We start from the raw sequence: 20909 nt of genomic DNA, 5'->3' as shown, positions 1-20909 counted from the left end.
TCCTAAATCCTCCCTCACAATCCTCCCCTCTTTGGAAAGAACAGTCCTGAACCAATATGGAGCAGCTGGATTAATCTCAAAATGTTATTACAGATTACAGGTGCAGCAAAAGAATTTTAAGAGGATTTCTACGGATTAAACTAGTGTCCGGCAGATAAGGGACGACGTTCAGACACACCTGAGTTCTCACAGCAGCTGGAACTGAGGGGCATTCTCTTAAGATCATCACAGCAGCACTCAGTCTTGTTGTTGAACTGGCCATGTCCGCAGCACAGGTGGTGGATGGATTCTGGCTCCAGGATCCTCTTGTCATCGGTCGGACCGCAGCAGAACTGTTTGTCTTTGTTAAACGTCTCTGTGGAAAAGATCGGCCACGTCACAGATGATAGGAACCCGTTTTTTCACCAAGATGCTGTTTGGATTCAGCTCCACTCACGTTTGCCACAGCATTGGGTGTCCGGTGTAGGTTTGGCTGCAACAGTCGATTGACAGCACAGTTGGTGGGACGTGTTGTAGGCCGTTGTTCCACACAGAGCTGTGAAGACGAAGATCCAGTCAACATGCAGCCACCACACACATGAATTAGCATGAAGGCCCCCATGCACAGTGCTATTTTCATGCTTGGGAGGAAAATTGCAGATCATGAGAGAAAGTAATTTGTTGTCCATCAAAAATGGAAAATAAGAAACGCCCACAATGTGCTGTCTGTACACCAAATAAAACAGCATTAAATACACCTATTTGACAATGTCCATCCATCGTCTACCGCTTATCCTGTATTCAGGGTTGCGGGGGGGGGGGGGGGGCTGGAGCCGATCCCAGCTGTCATTGGGCGAAGGCAGGGTATATGGACATGAAGAGACAGACAGGTAACCAGTCTATCACAGGGCTGACGTGTAGAGACAGACAGGTAACCAGTCCATCACAGGGAGACATGTAGAGACAGACAGGTAACCAGTCCATCACAGGGCTGACATGTAGAGACAGACAGGTAACCAGTCCATTACAGGGCCGACATGTAGAGACAGACAGGTAACCAGTCTATCACAGGACCGACATGTAGAGACAGACAGGTAACCAGTCTATCACAGGACCGACATGTAGAGACAGACAGGTAACCAGTCCATCACAGGGCTGACATGTAGAGACAGACAGGTAACCAGTCTATCACAGGGAGACATGTAGAGACAGACAGGTAACCAGTCCATCACAGGGAGACATGTAGAGACAGACCGGTAACCAGTCCATCACAGGGCTGACATGTAGAGACAGACAGGTAACCAGCCCATCACAGGGAGACATGTAGAGACAGACAGGTAACCAGTCCATCACAGGGAGACATGTAGAGACAGACAGGTAACCAGTCCATCACAGGGCCGACATGTAGAGACAGACAGGTAACCAGTCTATCACAGGACCGACATGTAGAGACAGACAGGTAACCAGTCCATCACAGGGCCGACATGTAGAGACAGACAGGTAACCAGTCCATCACAGGGCTGACATGTAGAGACAGACAGGTAACCAGTCTATCACAGGGCTGACATGTAGAGACAGACAGGTAACCAGTCCATCACAGGGCTGACATGTAGAGACAGACAGGTAACCAGTCTATCACAGGGCTGACATGTAGAGACAGACAGGTAACCAGTCTATCACAGGGCTGACATGTAGAGACAGACAGGTAACCAGTCTATCACAGGGCTGACATGTAGAGACAGACAGGTAACCAGTCTATCACAGGGCTGACGTGTAGAGACAGACAGGTAACCAGTCTATCACAGGGCTGACGTGTAGAGACAGACAGGTAACCAGTCTATCACAGGGCTGACATGTAGAGACAGACAGGTAACCAGTCCATCACAGGGAGACATGTAGAGACAGACAGGTAACCAGTCTATCACAGGGCTGACATGTAGAGACAGACAGGTAACCAGTCTATCACAGGGCTGACATGTAGAGACAGACAGGTAACCAGTCCAGTGGAATCCTGTACGCACTGTGCGTACTTTTTTTGAAGGTGAAAAAAAAAATTTGAAGCAATTTTTTTTTTCAGCGGGCTAGATATTTAAATTATGCAAATCAGCGGGTGACACCAAACAACGTCTGCCCAAGCAAGTCAGAGCTTTTCTTTCTCTCACACAGTGACCTGGAGAGACGCAGCCGCATTTGAGAGGACGATCGTGCGTGTGTGCGCAATTGCGCAAGGCGTGTGTTGGCCCCTCTCCACTACACAATACAGCTCGGCTCTAGTCTCGTCACCTCTCTGCTGCTGATCACTGTGGGCCGAGCCGATGCATGTCTCTCTCCCCGGGCCGGGAGAGTTATCATACCGTACTGTACGTGTGTGTCCAAGCGTGTGTGTGTGTGCGTGGAGTGCTCACAAGCGTGCGCTTGTGTTTAGGGTGGGGATGGAGGGCACAAAAAAAATATTTGCACCGGGGCCTATCACCATGATATACGCTACTGATTTCACTGATACTGAAAACATTAGATTTAGTCTTAAAAAAGTATTTTTCCATTTGTTGTTGTATTTGCCGTTTCTGTGCGTAGGCCTACATTGAAATTTAATCCTGGCGGCGCCACTGAACCAGTCTATCACAGGGCTGACATGTAGAGACAGACAGGTAACCGGTCTATCACAGGGCTGACATGTAGAGACAGACAACCATTCACACTCACATTCACAGCTACTCAATGAACCTATCCCCATCCCGCATGTCTTTGGACTGTGGGAGGAAGCCGGAGAACCCGGAGAGAACCCACGCTAACACGGGGAGAACATGCAAACTCCACACAGAAGGAACCGGAACCCGACCCGGGAATCGAACCCAGGACCCTCTCGCTGTGAGGTGACAGTGCTACCCACTACACTACCGTGCAGCATTTAGCAATGCGTTGTACATTATACATGCAAATACCACATTGGCATACATACCAGGGTACGCAGTATTGTATAAACACCATTTCCAATTAAATTAGAAACTGGAGATGATCTTGCTAACGGGATCACACCACACACCAGTAAAGTGGGTGAGAAAAAAACAACTGGCTACAAAAACTAACAAAAAAAAATATTCAGTGCAATCAGTCTCAGTTAGTTCACATCTTTCACAGGCTTTGTTGTAAAGGGTGAGAAAATGTTTTTTCTAAATTTGACGGAGAAAAAAAAAGAACGATGGTTTTGAGCTGTAAGAGATTCATATGTATTGTGTTGCAATGATTTTAATTAGTATTATAAATACTGTACCTAACCAGAATGGAGATTGAAGCTCTCATGAGAATTAATTGCAAGGATTCCAAGACTTTTTGTATAAATGACAGGGCCTTATTTTCTAGTATGGTCTCCAATCTTCAACAGGTGTAATCATTTAAAGTTAGTGTTTTCTATTTCAGTGGGAATACTCAAAATGTTCAATAATAAGCACGAAGCCGAGAATCCAAAACAGACTTCTATGGATTAAACTAGTGTCCGGCAGATAAGGGACGACGTTCAGACACACCTGAGTCCTCACAGCAGCTGGAAGTGAGGGGCATTCTCTTAAGATCATCACAGCAGCACTCAGTCTTGTTGTTGAACTGGCCATGTCCGCAGCACAGGTGGTGGATGGATTCTGGCTCCAGGATCCTCTTGTCATCGGTCGGACCGCAGCACAACTGTTTGTCTTTGTTAAACGTCTCTGTGGAAAAGATCGGCCACGTCAAAGATGATAGGAACCCGTTTTTTCACCAAGATGCTGTTTGGATTCAGCTCCACTCACGTTTGCCACAGCATTGGGTGTCCGGTGTAGGTTTGGCTGCAACAGTCGATTGACAGCACAGTTGGTGGGACGTGTTGTAGGCCGTTGTTCCACACAGAGCTGTGAAGACGAAGATCCAATCAACATGCAGCCACCACACACATGAATTAGCATGAAGGAAATGTATAACCACCATATTCAATTAAGTTAGAAACAGGAGACGATCTTGCTGACGGGATCACACCACACACCAGTAAAGTGGGGGTCCAATGGCCCCTTCCCCACTTCCTACCCTCCTGTTTCCGTCACCCTCTTCGGACTGGACCCTCATTTTACTTCACGCCTGTAGAGGTTTGTAACTGCATCATGTGATTTGAAAGATTTGCTGTGTCATGCAGGTAAGGGACGTACATTCAGACGCAGCGGATTCCTCCACACAGCAGCTGGAAGTGAGGGGCATTCTCTTAAGATCATCTCCCGTCGAACAGCAGCACTCCGTCTTGTGGTTGAACTGGCCATGTCCGCAGCACAGGTGGTCACTTGAACTTCTTGTCAGGACACTGCGGTTATTAGATGGTCCGCAACACATCTGCTTGTCCACATCAAAAGCCCCTATGGAAAAGATCAGGGTGATCCTTTAAAGGGTATCACTTTCATCTCAGCCAAGTGTTTGGACATAATACAACAGAGCAGAACAAAATATGAATCACATGTGCACCTGTGTATGACTGACGTGAATCATTTGTAACATTAGCAGAATCATGAATTTCTGTGGTCTCATACTTTAATTTTGTTTCAGAAAATCATGTATACGTGAGGATTGTGTGTTTGATTGTCCTGTCTTTGATTTTTTTTTTATATTTCCTCCATGTTTATTTGCCTCCCACCTCACGACTCTCTCTGTCTGGGTTCTCCATAAGTTCCTAACACCCCACACGGCGTATTTGTATATTGGTGGTGAGGTTCTTAGCTCTCTAGCTAGAGTTCGTACACCTTCACTATAGCGGTCTGGTTATACTGTTGCTTACTAAAGATATAGATGTACAGAAGAAGTACTTTTAGTGGGAGTGGTACTTATTACTATAATGAAACCTTAAGAAATTGTATTTGGAAATGTATACTGTTCATATGATGCTTAAAACCCACAAGTTCTACTCACTTTCACCACAACATTCAGCCTTTGGCGCAGACTTGGCACTGACGGTCAACTGACAGCAGATTTCATTGAGTTTGTAGTAGGCCTTCAGACCGCAGCAATTGGACACCTTCTCACTGAGACCATTGGTGACCGCTGTGAAAACCAGACACAGACACCACAATGCTTGTTTGCTAGAGGCCGTTTAGATCAGCCAGAAGTGCGCTGGTTTCATGAGTAACGATGTTAGCAGTAGTGAAGCTGCTGTGATATTTATGTGTAGAAGTAAAGTCCTCAAGTGATCATTTAGCTGATGCGTCAAAAATCATAAAAACCACAAAATTGGTGGAAATGAGTCCATGAGTTCAAGTCAGCATTGACCTTGTGATGCTGACTGAGGAAGATCCCTTAGTTAAAACAAGTTGCCGCTGGTTTCTCACAGATGTACGTCATCACCTGATCTGCCGCGTTCTTCTTTACAACAAGTGGCTTCTTCCTTGTTGTAAGCCTGCCCTCCACAACACGACAGCCCTGCCCCGTCATAGAGATGATTCTCACAGCACACGGCCTCGCGGATGTCATACTCTTTTCCCATACAGCTTTTTCTGCAAGACAGTCATTAATATTGCACAGACATCACTGTAAATACGGAAATGTTATGTTACATATGCATAGCCTTCTTCCATGTCTTTGCACATTTCACCCTTATCCTTTGTAATACTGACCTCTAATGGTCTTTTGTGAGAATACGCTTAACTAGAACAGGTAACCATATCGGTAGATTCACACATTTCCACCCTTGCTGTGCACGTGCACATATTAAATATTACATAGTCATCTTTATTTTGTCTCATTCTCACCTGATGATACACCAGAGAAAAGATATGAAGGATCACTGCGAATCATCAATATACAACATTTCATGACAATTAAAGGGTTCAGCTTTTGGGACACGGGGTCCAAAGTGCAGGGGCCAAACATTACCAACCAATAGTGATGGGTGAATAAACAGGCTGAAAGACTTTCTATAATTTAATCATCTGCAGCTGCAGTCGCTCAAATAGAGCGGTATTCGTGGTATTCGTCCTAGGGGAGCCGTCCTGAACCTGATGATTCCAAAAAAAGGAAACTGAAGAAAGAAATGACGGGAAACAACTCCTCACCATGTTTTTGCAAATAGCCTAAACAAGAATAGAAGAGTCCAAGCGACGCCCGTTCTGTGACCTTCTTTCAGACAAAATATGTAAGGCAACTTACCTACTAGCTAATGGCTGTGGCTCAGAGGTAAAGTGAGTCATTGGTTTAAATGGTTCAAAGGTGCCAGACTGAACCCCAAATCCCCCCAGAAGCTATCAGTACCATCAGTGTATGAATGTGTGTGAGCGGTTCATAAAGTATCTCATATGTAGAGTTTAAAGCGCCTTGAGAGAAAAAGAGTAGAAAAGCGCTATGACAACAACGGTCCAGGTGAACATTGTCTTATCTGGATGGTGTTATATCCAGTGACGCTTTTTAACATCTGTGGAATGAAAGAATGAGCCAGAACCGCCTTTAGTGTGAGTTCATCACCGCGGTACGACACAAACAAGCGTCATAGCTTCAGAGGAGTCTCTTACTCAATGAAGTCTTCTACTTCAACATTATACTTTCATTTATACTTTAGCTTTCTTGATGTGAAAATGTATCTTTTAAATTGACAAACATCGTATGTGTAATTCATCCCAAAAAAATCATTTGACTATATATTTACGTGCATTTTTTTTATCTAAATAAAATTTGAAAAAACGATATGGCTCCACAGATGACACTGAGACTTCATGTGATGTAGTCATGAAGTCTCCTTTTCATTCAATAAAATGCTAAAGGTAGGACATGTATAATTCCTGGATTTAAATCAAATAAATATAGGGATTACAGGGCAGAAGTATATGTTGCTGGTGATCAGTACAACTTAGTTAAAAGTATTCTATGCAACACACATTGAGACCATCTGTGAGAAGATTTTCTTAATACTTGTAATTGGTGCCACCAAGTTTAATTTTGCCATTTCGTTCCTTGCAGTAGCTTTTATAATGCTGTTGTCACGCTTCTGCAATAAAAGTGCAATGATGGAGCTGCTCTTTACGGAAGCCCTAAACGGCCATGCAAACATACATTGTATTTCATCCGTTTTCTCGTGATAACGAGATAACTTTACTCCGTTTTCTCGTGATAACGAGATAATTTTCCTCTGTTTTCTCGTGATAACGAGATAACAAATTAAACGTGATAGGCGAGATTTCAAATTCGGTAAAGTTGGAAAGATATTCACAGATTCGAACTGACCATAAAGAGACCCTTGATGTGTGTAGTGATTTTGGAGTCTCTGTAGCACTGGCGTAGCCAGAAAAAAGACATTGGGTGTGCACCAGCAAATACTGGGTGTGCCAAATTTATTTTCAACAGTGTTACACCACCACAAACATTCAAAAGAATGTATCTCTCTCGAATACAACATTCATAACACAAAAAATACCCACACGTTGTGTGCTTCTATCAGTAATAGTCAACAGTAGTTCACATCAGGTCTAAACATTCACACATGTGACATGCTCTCAAATAAATCAATAACAAGGTAATAGAAAAAGCACACTTTGTGTTCTCAAAAATAAAACACCGCAAAAACATACACACACACACACAGTGCCCAATGAGATGAACATAGAAATATGACACACTCATGCGCGTACTCTCTCATAGAGCCATAACGTATCCACATTACGCATGATCAACAAAGCTATTTAACCATCTGAACACAACTATTGGGCTTATCAGGAGTAAAGGACACAACGATATTGCTGCTTACCTGTGCGCACTGCGCAGCTCTCAATTTAAAGGGCAAGACGGCGTGGCTTGGCCTTGAACGCATTTATTATTTCATCAGAGTCCAGTTTCTCCGCGAGCTCTTTTTCAAACATGAGCAGCGAGATGCTATTCAGTCTCTATGTGAGCATTGTAGCTCTGCTGGTGGATTTAATCCGGTTTACAACTGAAAACAGGCGCTCCACAGAGCAACTTGTAACAGGCAGTGTTATCAGAATACGCAGTAAACAGTTCATGTTGGGAAAAACATCTTTGTCACATGAGTCCAACACTTCAATAATGGACGGGAACTGATGTCCCCCGTTCACTTTCCGTTTGATGAGTTGCGCAAACACAGTCAATTCAGAGGCCTCCAAACCAAGTCCATAATGCCTGCTCGGCCCGCGCAATGCGTCCAGCTGGCAAAACGCGCCTGATGCAGGCAGCAGGGAGGCAGCAGCCTTCATTATTCCATAAGAGTCACTCTGAAAACGGTTGTTCAATTCGAACAGCTGTCTGTCAAGGATCATAATCCACAACGACTGCAAATCAGAATCACTCCTGATGGGTGCACACCTGCCCACTGTAGAGGCCACATGCGCGTCAGCAAACTTGGCAGGTTGCCACTTGCCAGGTGACGGTGTCGCAACGCATCGTCTGACGGCAATTTTTGGGGCTACGCCATTGCTCTGTAGGCCTACTGTATAACAGTGGAGTTATTTATTGTCTTGCAATTTGCAGACGGTGCCTGTGCACTCGCCCGGCTGCCGGTTGCGCATGGAGATCAATGTTCTCCGTTCAGCTCGCAGGACGGCTTATTTATGTAAAAAATGGGGGTTTTGGTGCTTGTAGCTCGTAGTCTTTGATATTACGGTGAGACAGAGGCATCATTTGTGTTTGAAAAACGTTTCACTTCTGATTTATTGATCCCGGAAGTTCGACTCTGTGAATATCTTTCCAACTTTACCGAACTTCAAAATGATCTCGTTATCACTGGAAAACGGGTGAAAAATTATCTCGTTATCACGGGAAAACGGAGTCAAATTATCTCGTTATCACGAGAAAACGGAGGGAAATTATCTCGTTATCACGAGAAAACGGAGTAAAATTATCTCGTTATCACGGGAAAACGGAGGAAATAAAATATATGTATGCATGGCCGTTTAGGGCTTCCGTAGCTCTTGGCTACCACAATGATCAATGAGACAAAATCAGAATGAAAAAGATCTGACAAAAATGGCGCTCAAAGACCAGACAGGGCGACTGAGGGCAGGCGCCTTCAGAGGCGGCCTGTGTTCAGGGCCCAGAATTCAGCAATCAGACACACACACACACACAGGGGGATGACTCACCTGTAGCAGTCACTTTTAAAGGTTGCAGCTCCCGTGACAGACTCTGTCCACAAACAAAAGTTATTGTTACAAAATGATCTATTATTGCGACCGTCGTCTGAGAACGATGCGAGAGAAGCTCGGATAACGACACACGGAGAGAGAGCGCCTTCATTCTGCGCCCAGACTTTATTCCACTATAGTAGCTAATGGTTATTTGCCGCTCTACAAATGCTGTGAATGTCGTATAGGTTATTAGGCTACTGATGTTTAAGCTGGAATGATTCCAATAAACATTAGATGAACATATGATGCAAGGCAAACACATGACGCGTCACACGTCTGGTCGGCCGCGTTTCAAAGACTTTATGCTGATCGCCTAAATTTAACACACACACACACACACACACACACACACACACACACACACACACACACACACACACACACACACACACACACACACACGCACGCACACACACACACACACACACACACACACACACACACACACACACACACACACACACACACACACAGAACAATTAACGAGCTGCGTCAATTAAGGGAGAACCCAATCAGCAGGGCAGCTACTTACCGAAAATAGCGGGGAAGCTGCAAATTAGCAGTAGGATCATGTAAGAGTCCGCCAGGATCATTTTGACTGCTGCCGGATGAGTCGGTAAATGAGATGCAAAAAGATAGACCCAGGCATAAATAGCACCAGCTGAGCCCCTCCTCCCACCTAAAATACGCCATGCAATTTGAAAACCTGTGGAATCACATGATGAAATGGAAATGAAAAAGGGAGGTTCTTGCTTCTTGTTGGATTTCCCTCCAGGACGTATTTTGACAAGGTAGGCTAACTAAACTAAATGCCACAGTTTTCCATCATTAGTCATTGGCCAGCTAGTCTGATAAAGGAGTCAGATCCGAAGCTGGAAGTGTGACTAAACAACAAAGCAGAAACACGGTTGTTGAAGTCGTCCTTATTTAACTGCAACCATCACTCCTGACGCTGTTTCCGGCTCTGGATGATAGAGCCCTTCTAAGCATATGGGGTACACAAGGACCAAGCATGTGTGACTCACGTGTAATGAAATCATTGAAAAGCCTTAGGCTACTCGGTGAGATGTTGTTAACAAAACGTCTTAAAACAATAAATAAACCAGTATAAATCCCACACAGTAATACTATCCCATCGTTTGCAGTCAGTAGATATTCAGAAAGAATGGTGTCCTCGGTTTTTAGCTTACACGAGAAAAGAAAAACTCATACCAGATGCATGAAACAAAACCGCGCATGTTCTGTTTATCTTAAAAAAATAAGTCGAATTAAACGCTCATAATATGATGCATATTTGACTCTATATTTTCCTCCTACAGTATCCACTTCCCAGATTACACCTGACCCGTTGGCCGCGCGTTGACATCAGCAGCCTGAAGGAGCTGAGGCGTTCAAAATAAATAGACCGAGACGGCTTTCGTTTCCTCTGCTACTTCCATACTATCTCCCGAGGCAGCGAGGTATATATTTAACATTTATATTTATATTAAATTGATTTTTTACACCCAAAAGTTAATATTGCTGTAAGTGACTTTAAAAAATGCTCACCACATTTTCAAACGTTGTTTGGAGCTAAATGTGGCAAAATGTAGCTGTTCATTTCAGAGTGAGCCACTTTACAATCAGCTTAAATCAGTTTCAAACGCATCAACAACAACAACAACAAACGCACCATTTGCGCTCGTTTAGGAAACACGCAGACGCGTTTATGTCTCCGTGTTGACATTCAGTGTTTAAACGGATCTCGAGCGCGTGGACGCCGTTTTACATTCGCTTTCATATCCGGGCGGCTCAGTGCGCCATGGGAATAAACACTTTATTCTTATTGAGAAATACTATAATAACATACTATCGATAAAAGCCGATGATAATGATACTTTTCTACTTTTTATGTCACATCTCGGCTGCTTCGGAACAAACTATCCGGCCAGGATCGCCCTCGTCTCCTCGACACATCTGCGCTTCTGGGAAATGCAACCATGAACCATGAATCACGAGACGTGGTCAATGTGTTACAACAATTCATTTAGCCTTTTTTTCTTTTCCCAGACTGGTTTTGTAATTTTAAATGAAGTGATGCAGAGACGAGAAGACTGAACTACGGGCATTCACGTTTTAGATTGAGGCCTACAGAATAATTTATTAATTTGAACAGTTTGGTTTTGAACTTTCAAATAGTGGGAGTCGGATTTGATTTGGAAATGTTTTCCACCCGATAATATTTGGTCAAACGAAAGGAATATATATGAACCAAGCCCTTTGTATTTAGTCTGTGTGTTTCTGTTCTGTCTTTGCTTGGTCGTCCTGTGTGCATGGCCGTAGCTATGAGGTACCCGAGGTAAATACCTCGGTAAATATTTCCTGGGATTTTTTCATAAAAATATTCATTTAACAAAAAAAAAATGAAAATCGAATAGAAATATCACAAATTATATTAACCGCTACAGCCGACCGCGGTGAAGTTAGGACGTGGAGGGGGACAGCTCTCCATTCCGAAACACCGCTGTTTCGACCCCCCCGCCCCCGCAGCTGTACATGGTGCTGAACCGGGTGAAACGCGTGGATCTGTCCCACTTGCTCTCCACTTCAGAGTAAACGAAATACACTTTTTCTCTGCCCGCTGCGCTCCAGCGCGGCTGAACCCGGCTCGAGCCCACACGGGCGCGACGCGAGCCTCCGTTTCCTTTCTGATTGCGTCCGTCTGTCCGTTCGGAGTGGGGGGGTCACCAACACAGATTTAGAGAGATTTGAGAACAATATTTGAGAGAAAGTCTTTTGTGTATATAGAAAATGTTTTAGATATTTGAGTTCAGATCATGAAAAATGGGAGCAAAAACAAAAGTGTTAATATTTTTCTATAGCCAGGTTTTTTTTAACTTTGTCAATTGAATTTGATTGACACAAAATAATCTTAAAGTAAATTGTGATGTAATGATGAATAACATATGCATATCTTTTTTTTTTTTTCTTTCCTCCCACACAGACAAAAGAAAATGCCAAAAAGAGAAGAATACCGTAGACCGATTTGTTAAAAGATGTAAGAACACGGAGGAGGACAGGGATGGACAAGATGAGAACAGGAATGGAAGAGAGAACAAGGACAGAGGAGAGGAGAACAGGAATGGAAGAGAGAACAAGGACAGAGGAGAGGAGAACAGGAATGACAGACAGAACGGGGATGGAGGAGAGGAGAACAGGAATGACAGACAGAACAGGGATGGAGGAGAGGAGAACAGGAATGGAAGAGAGAACAAAGACGGAGGAGAGGAGAGCAGGAATGACAGAGGACAGGGATGGAGGAGAGGAGGACAGGAATGACAGACAGGACAGGGACGGAGGAGAGGAGGACAGGAATGACAGACAGGACAGGGACGAAGGAGAGGAGAGGAGGACAGGAATGACAGACAGGACAGGGACGGAGGAGAGGAGAGGAGGACAGGAATGACAGACAGGACAGGGATGGAGGAGAGGAGGACAGGAATGACAGACAGAACAGGGACGGAGGAGAGGAGGACAGGAATGACAGACAGGACAGGATCAGAGGAGAGGAGGACAGGAATAACAGACAGGACAGGGACGGAGGAGGAGGGCAGGAATGACTGACAGGACAGGGACAGAGGAGAGGAGGACAGGAATGACAGACAGGACAGGATCAGAGGAGAGGAGGACAGGAATGACAGACAGGACAGGGATGGAGGATTAGACAGCCTTTGTAAATAAGAATTTGTCACATTTGCATTAACTGATCATAATTCTGTCTGCCTGTCTGTCTGTCTGTCTGTCCTTTTTATGTACTTTCAGTGAGTTGAACCCTCTGGAGACAGGATCCAGCCAGGCCTCCAAAAGGTCAATATATACAGTATGAGAGAGTGTCAAAAGTTATTAAAAATCCAGTCAACAACATTATGTGATTGTGTATTTGTGTAATTGCACAGTTTAAAACACAATTTATTTTATTTTTTATTCATAAATAAGTGCTCAAAATTGTTTTGCTCGCTGTATCTACCCTGGGTTAAATGATCCACGCTTCTTACTGATGTCCACAACTACTTTATTATCTTCACAAAGTTACGGAACACCGTGAAAACTGTAACAAATAAACACATTTTACATACATTATTTTCACAGACTATTTCCTTAAAACATGGGTACACAAGTTTCAATATTCAGAATAGTTACCGTGTACGCCTGCTTAGCCAGTAGTAGACAGTCCTCTCTCGTCTCTCTTTTTCGTACTGACGATTTACACTCTCGTCGGACATTACTTGGACAGGAAGTGACCTCACAAACAATTTTTAGTGAAACATTTCAATGAATTTTGACAGTAGAACTATGAATTAACTGCATTTAGGTTTCATCAAAAAAAATTTAAACATAATAAAATAATTAGAAATCAACTATAATATCTTCACTCTCTAACTTCCGGTATTGCCATGGTAACACATTGCCGTATTTCGGCGGCAGCTACACTCCCACCAAATTACCTTCAATTAACACAAATGGAGAAGTTAAATAAATTTACACTTGTAATGGGAATTTTGGATGTTTGTACTTTATAATCAGAATATTTGTCAGGCCAGACGTCGATCCGCATCTCCTCATCTGACTGTTATGCTATGACGAAAATGAATGCCTGTTTGTAGATGATATGAACATGAGTGCCACATTGACATAAGATAATTTCAGGACTATGACGCCTGTGTTCTGTAAATCTTGACCTTGCCTGTACATCTTGTCTTTGTAAGATAGGACATGATCCGTCCTTTGTCCATGGTTCCTCCTCCTTAAAAGGGAGATTGTTGTTGGACTCAGGGTCGTTCCTGCTGATTCTGAACCTTTGCATCAGAAGGCAGGGGTGAACAGTACTTTCTTCTGCAGATGAGAATACTTAGTGGAATAAACCTCGGAGAAAAAGCTGATCCTGGTTGTTGATCTTTATTGGGCAGATTCATTTTTCCACAACACACTCTTCACAAAATGATTAATGGTAATTTCCAAACACTGGTCTGTTGTTTCCTTTAACATCTGACATTTGAAATGAACCATGTGACCATAATCACCATTTTCCACAACAAACAATTTAACAACACAGTTAGTCAATATAATTCACCTTTCAACACAAAGAATACTCATTTGAAAATGAACTACAGTATAATGACCACCTTTAAGGATACATTTAATCAATCTCTGACCTTTCTCCCCTTATTGGCTACTCTTCAGTAGAACCACTAACTTCTGAACGGGTCTTTGAATGATGGACGGTTGATTGAGGCCTCCTTTTCCTAACTTTCGTTCTCCAACTTGCACTGTCCCTTTCCGTACCAGTCCTTCATCATCCTCATTTGCTTCAACAACCTTGGCAAGTTTCCATTCGTTGCGAGGGATGTCCTCCTCTTTGATGATCACAATATCACCCACATTTACGTTACGCCTTGGCGCATGCCATCGCTGCCGCAAAGCAATGTTTGACAGGTATTCCTTCCTCCATCTGTGCCAAAATTGCTCTGACAGATATTGGACCCTTCTCCACCGTTTTTTAGCATACAGGTCTTCCTTGATAAACCTTCCTGGTGGAGGAAGTGGAACCGAAGATTTCATTGTGATCAAATGATTTGGCGTGAGCGGCTCCAAACTTCTGGGATCACTGATGGTATTGACGGTGAGTGGTCGATTATTTACAATGGACATAGCTTCGTAAAGGAATGTTTTTAAGGAAGTGTCGTCCAGTCTTCCAGCACCGTTGGCAAGGACTGTGCTCAGTACACTCCTCACTGTCCTGATTTGGCGCCCCCAGACACCGCCAGTGTGACTTGAGTGTGGTGTATTCATCTGGAAGTCGCATTGATTTTCTGTCAAGTATGCAGCCACTCTTTCCTTATTGAGTTCCTTCAGAGCCTTTGCCATGTCATTCCTCGCTCCCACAAAGTTAGTACCCTGATCCGATCTAATGTGCCTAATAGTTCCATGGATAGCGATGAAGCATCGTAAGGCATTGATGAACGCGTCTGTCGTCATGTCCTCCAACATCTCTATGTGCACTGCCCTGGAACAAAAACATGTGAACAGGAGGCCGTACCGTTTTTGTTTCTTACGACCCTGCTTGGTATGGAGGGGACCAAAGCAGTCCATGCCGCAGTAGGTTAACGGTGGTGTGGGTTCAACACGGTTCAAATCGCTAAATTCTCTCAGTTTGACAAACTCTTTTCCCCCGATCCTTGGCCACATATTTAGTTTCTCTCTGAAAGCTCGTTGCACTACAAAGGAATGGCCATACCTCGCGTTCAACCTATCCCATGCTTGTTGATAGGCGTCCTCGTCTGTTCTGTAGAAGCTGCCTTCAAGAAAGGATTTAGCCTCTCCTGCTATGTACCTTTGCAGGTAGAACAGCCTATCTGCAGGGTTGGAGCAAGGTTTTCAAGTTTTTTCAGCTGCTGACGTTGAGCTTCAATAGCATCTTCCATGTCGATTTCAGCTCTCTTAGCAGCCAGCTGCGCAGCTGTTTCTGCCCTCTTAGCCGAAATGCTAGGTGATTCTGAGAGATGCTCTGAATGGTGGTAGCTGCGTGCAGTAACTCTGGAGGCTTCAGATCCGTATATGGACCTAGCGTATTCATTATCCAGTAGTATGCGTAACCTTGCTCTCTCTGCCTCAGCATCAAACTCACCTCCTCCTTCAATGAGGCGCACTCTCATCAATTGTAGTAAGTCTGCTGTTACAGCTGTGCATGCATCAGCTTTCCTCCGAATGTCTTGACTTGGTGCAACTTGGAGTCGGATACTGTCATACAGCTCCTTTAACTCTGAGTTAAGCTTCTCAGATTCATCCATCATGTCATACATGTCACTTTCAGAGCAGTCTTGCTTCAACCTTGTATGTCTCTTACATTACTTTTCCATTTCTCATATGTTGCTTTAAACTTCTTCTCCTTTTGAATTAGCTCTTGCTCTTTCAGTTCTTGCATTTTAGGTGTTAATCGTCTTTCACGAGAGGATTTTCTATTTTTTTCCTCATCTAGCTCCCCTGCATCTTGCCCTTGTGACATGACATCAGACTGATTATCACCATTTTGAGACATCTTGAACTTTTTAGAATTACCATATGGAAAAAACAAGGTAAGTTATGATGGCTATAATTAGCAGTGAGTAACCAAATAACAGCATTACACCCTTAGTTAGCACCTGAGATTAATTTCCCAACTTATTGAAATCAAACATTGTCAAGCAACAGTCCTTTCAGCAAAACGACAAGACAATAGCGGTTATCAGAGCATTCAATAGATTTTTTTTTTTTAATGAATGAATGAATGTTCAGAATCCCTTTAATGTCTTGGTTGCTATGATTAACAGTAACTTAAGTTCTATCCATCAACTTCCTGAGGCATAACAATTACACAGTCAAACCTGTGGACTGTGTCGTAACCTGAAGCTGCTCCACGGAGTGTCCACTGAGACCTGTAGCTTGCTGCAGGATGGAGACACCGCCGCTCGTTGTAGCTGGTAGCCCGTAGCTTGTTGCAGGATGAAGACACCGCCGCTCGATGTAGCTCGTAGCCCGTAGCTTGTTGCAGGATGAAACCACCGCTGCTCGATGTAGCTCGTAGCCCGTAGCTTGTTGCAGGATGAAGACACCGCCGCTCGATGTAGCTCGTAGCCCGTAACTTGTTGCAGGATGAAACCACCGCCGCTCGATGTAGCTTGTAGCCCGTAGCTTGTTGCAGGATGAAGACACCGCCGCTCGATGTAGCTCGTAGCTTGTAGCTTGTTGCGGGAAGAAGCAACGTTGCACTCTGAAGCCTCGTGATGGATTAGGACACGTTTTCACTGTATCTACCCTGGGTTAAATGATCCACGCTTCTTACTGATGTCCACAACTACTTTATTATCTTCACAAAGTTACGGAACACCGTGAAAACTGTAACAAATAAACACATTTTACATACACTATTTTCACAGACTATTTCCTTAAAACATGGGTACACAATAGGGTTGTAAACGATAAACCGATGCGACCGGATATTCGGTTCAACAAGTGAGAGATACGGCTGCATCGGTAGCAGCCTCCTCAATCGATACGAATTATCAATGAATTCCTAGATGAATTGGTTACAGAGTCATGGATCGGGTATCGCAAGACTTTGAAGCGGTTGGCGGCATCATATCTATGGGCGGCATTACACCAGCGTCTCTAAAACAACGCGAGAGCTGAAGCTGCCCGTGAAACGCCGTAGCTGGCTAGCTTGTATGAGTTATAAACAAGGGACAACACGGAACATGGAGGAGGTGGAGGTGGAGAGGCGGGCGCAGCACAGGTAGGCGGCTGCGACGCTGCCGTGTGACCGCAGGCACTCTGCGACCGCACGTGAGAGACGGACGGCTTTGAATGTCAATCGCTTGTGTCTCAACTTGCGCCACAAGAGGCGGTGGCAGCACGGGTAGCGTCCATGACGCTGTCCTGTGACCGCCAGCCAACGATTCAGACAGAGTTTTTTTTTGGTCCATGTCTAAAAATAAATACATTGACATGTGATTTTGTTGTTCTGTTTTTTTTTTTTTTTTTGCCAGTGCCATACAGCCACAATGTTTGGGGATATGTGGTATTTTACATATTTGAAGAGAAACTATTGTACTGTCACTTTCATAGAATCGGCTTCTTTATTTTATAAAATATCTACAACAAATATTAACCGTAGAATCGAATCGTATCGTTCTTACACTGTATGGAATCGATTCGAATCGAATCGGTCTGTAATTAAAGGATATCGTTTTTGAATCGAATCGGTCTGTGATAAAGGATATAGTTTTTTAATCGAATCGTAACCTGTGTATCTAGATGCATATCGAACCGTTTATCACAAAGAGATGTGTAACCCTAGTACACAAGTTTCAATATTCAGAATAGTTACCGTGTACGCCTGCTTAGCCAGTAGTAGCCAGTCCTCTCTCGTCTCTCTTTTTCGTACTGACGATTTACACTCTCGTCGGACATTACTTGGACAGGAAGTGACCTCACAAACAATTTTTAGTGAAACATTTCAATGCATTTTGACAGTAGAACTATGAATTAACTGCATTTAGGTTTCATCAAAAAAGAATGTAAACATAATAAAATAATTAGAAATCAATTATAATATCTTCACTCTCTAACTTCCGGTATTGCCATGGTAACACATTGCCGTATTTCGGCGGCAGCTACACTCGCACTTTGCGCGCTCGCATGGTTTTTTACCTCACTAGTTTCATAACCCTGGTTACGGCCCTGCCTGTGTGGTCCAGGACCACCCAATGTGTCCTCCTCATGTCTTCTGGTCTTGTCAACACCTTGGATGATCGTTTGCAAGTTTTTTTGTTTATGCTTTGCATTCTTGTTCTTTGTTTTTTCATAGTGTTTTTGCCCTTGTGTTTTTGCACATTTTGGTTAATTTTAAAGTGTTTTTGCCCCTGCGGTCTCCCTTAATTTTTGGACTTTGTTTTTTTGTTAGTTTATAATTTAAATAAAACCTTTTTTACTGCATTTGGGTCCATGCCTCCTTCACTTCGAGTACATCCGTGACAATACGCAGCCATCAACAGTCAAGCAACGGTCATCATAATTTCAAGATCATTTAAAATAATTAAAGTAAAAAAAATAAAATATTGCAATAATAATTTGCATCCACAGACATTTATCCTATACATAAATTGACACAGCTCTAGATTTTAAAGTGCAGCTGCGAGTTTATCAGTCAATAATCTGGGCCATACATGCATTTCAATCAGAATCTCTGGTTTGGTACAAAGGAGTCTAACCAGATTAATGTTAAGGAATCTGTCATAAATAAAACGGTGTTCCTAATTGTTATAAAATTTATGTTTGTGATGTATCCAAGCAACAAAATATGCATTGAGTTGTTGAAAATGTCTTCTGTTAAGTTATGAATTTGTGACGGGGTCATTATTTAGTGTGCATATTTTGTGTGTTTTGGTGGTTTTATCGATAATTGCATGTTTTAGTTTTATGGTTTCGAATGTTCCCCTTTTCTTTTCTTTTTTTTTAACTGAGCTGACCCTGAACTGCACACAGACGCGCTAATCAGCGCAACAAGCCGCAAGTGGTGAAACAAGCGCAGGTAATGTATAATGGTACAGACACACCAACTCCGGCAGCGACGGATATGGACGCAACGGACCACCGATTGGATTCATATTTGATCAACACTGCCTAGTTTGATAGTTTGAACGAAGTTTCTGGAGCCGGCGGCATTGCGTTGGACGGACGTCATTTGCATAAAGTTCAATCTATCGAACTTTATGCAAATTCACATACGGTGACAGGGCAGTCAACTCGACGTGCTTTATGGTACAGACACACCAACTCTGGCAACAGACGTCAAGTCAACGGATCCCATTCATTGTCTATGTAGAGCAGTAGCTCCGCATGATGGATAAAGCACGTCGAGTTGACTGCCCTGCGCCGGGAAATTTTGAGAGGGAGGCAGTGGGCCGCCGCCCGGGGGTGTGTCTGCATAAGTTTAAAGTTTAAACGGAGTTTCTAGGTGAAAGTATGCCTGAGCAGAAGACGTTTGACTAAAAAAACGACATTTCCCATTACTAAATATAGTTTTTAGTACATTCATGTCCACCAATCAGAGCACACCACTCGTGTCTCCATTTTAAAGTTTAAATGGAGTTTGTAGGTGAAAGTATGCCCGAGCAGAAGACGTTTGACTAAAAAAACTACATTTCCCACTGACTGCTCCTTCCTGTCCACCAATCAGAGCACACCACTCGTGTCTCCATTTTAAAGTTTAAATGGAGTTTGTAGGTGAAAGTATGCCCGAGCAGAAGACGTTTGACTAAAAAAACTACATTTCCCACTGACTGCTCCTTCCTGTCCACCAATCAGAGCCCACCACTCGTGTCTCCATTTTAAAGTTTAAATGGAGTTTCTAGGTGAAAGTATGACTGAGCAGAAGACGTTTGACTAAAAAAACGACATTTCCCACTGACTGCTCCTTCCTGTCCACCGATCAGAGCCCACCACTCGTGTCTCCATTTTAAAGTTTAAATGGAGATTCTAGGTGAAAGTATGACTGAGCAGAAGACGTTTGACTAAAAAAATTACATTTCCCACTGACGGCTCCTTCCTGTCCACCAATCAGAGCACACCTGCTGTCGCTCAAGTACTACCGAGTACTATCGATCATGTTACGAGTACTACCGATCATGTTACAATTTGACAGGCTGGCCACAGGCTGGCCATTCATTAAATTCAATAAATTGGCTGAACCACTTATGAATGTGATGTGCAGAACAATCTAGGAACTGAAACTGAACGTTCTGCTTTAGGTTTTAATGCGGTTGGCATTGATAGGCACACGGATCAGCAGATGTTGCCATCTTTTCTTCTTGACTCACCAATGGTGGAGACTACGGTTCCCACAAAATAGAAAGCCCCGGGGACGTCCCACAGAGCTCTGCCTCGCTCTGTCCGAATGCCTGCAGTCCTGGCCTCCTCGTAGTGGCGCAGCAGAGATATCAGGTGTTCGCAACTAACGTTATGCTCATGACTGAAGTCTCTTCGCCTCCTTTCCCAGAGCCGGTGGGCCTTTATCTCTGCTGGTCTCTCCAGGGAAGAGAAGATGGCAGCGCCAGCCAGCATGTAAAAAGCAATGAGCACACAGAGCAGGTAGAAACGAGCAGTTTCCCTGCTGGGGATCAGCAATGGGCAGCAGCAGGAGAACTCTTTCTTCATTGTCACTTCTTACGACGGCAGAACGGATTGTCTTCTTTGAGTGCTGTAATGTCACGTGCTAAGCAA

General features: G+C 43.7%; 1 protein-coding gene across 1 annotated transcript; it reads right to left on the bottom strand.

The window, feature by feature from the left end:
• Positions 1–140: 140 nt before the first annotated feature.
• On the bottom strand, positions 141–20843 carry LOC311020441 (uncharacterized protein; the record flags this gene model as incomplete). The annotated part of the gene is made up of 9 exons (XM_084020464.1): positions 141–355; positions 437–535; positions 3504–3680; positions 3762–3860; positions 4152–4352; positions 4900–5031; positions 5332–5480; positions 15388–15505; positions 20507–20843. 9 exons carry the CDS (start codon positions 20841–20843, stop codon positions 141–143), a joined length of 1527 nt encoding a protein of 508 aa, XP_083876590.1.
• Positions 20844–20909: the final 66 nt, after the last annotated feature.

This window comes from Eutrigla gurnardus (genome assembly GCF_963514095.1).
Source record: "Eutrigla gurnardus genome assembly, chromosome: 10".
Lineage (NCBI taxonomy): Eukaryota > Metazoa > Chordata > Actinopteri > Perciformes > Triglidae > Eutrigla > Eutrigla gurnardus.
The sequence above is the reverse complement of the archived record's forward strand: the minus strand, read 5'-3'. Positions and strand labels throughout refer to the sequence as shown.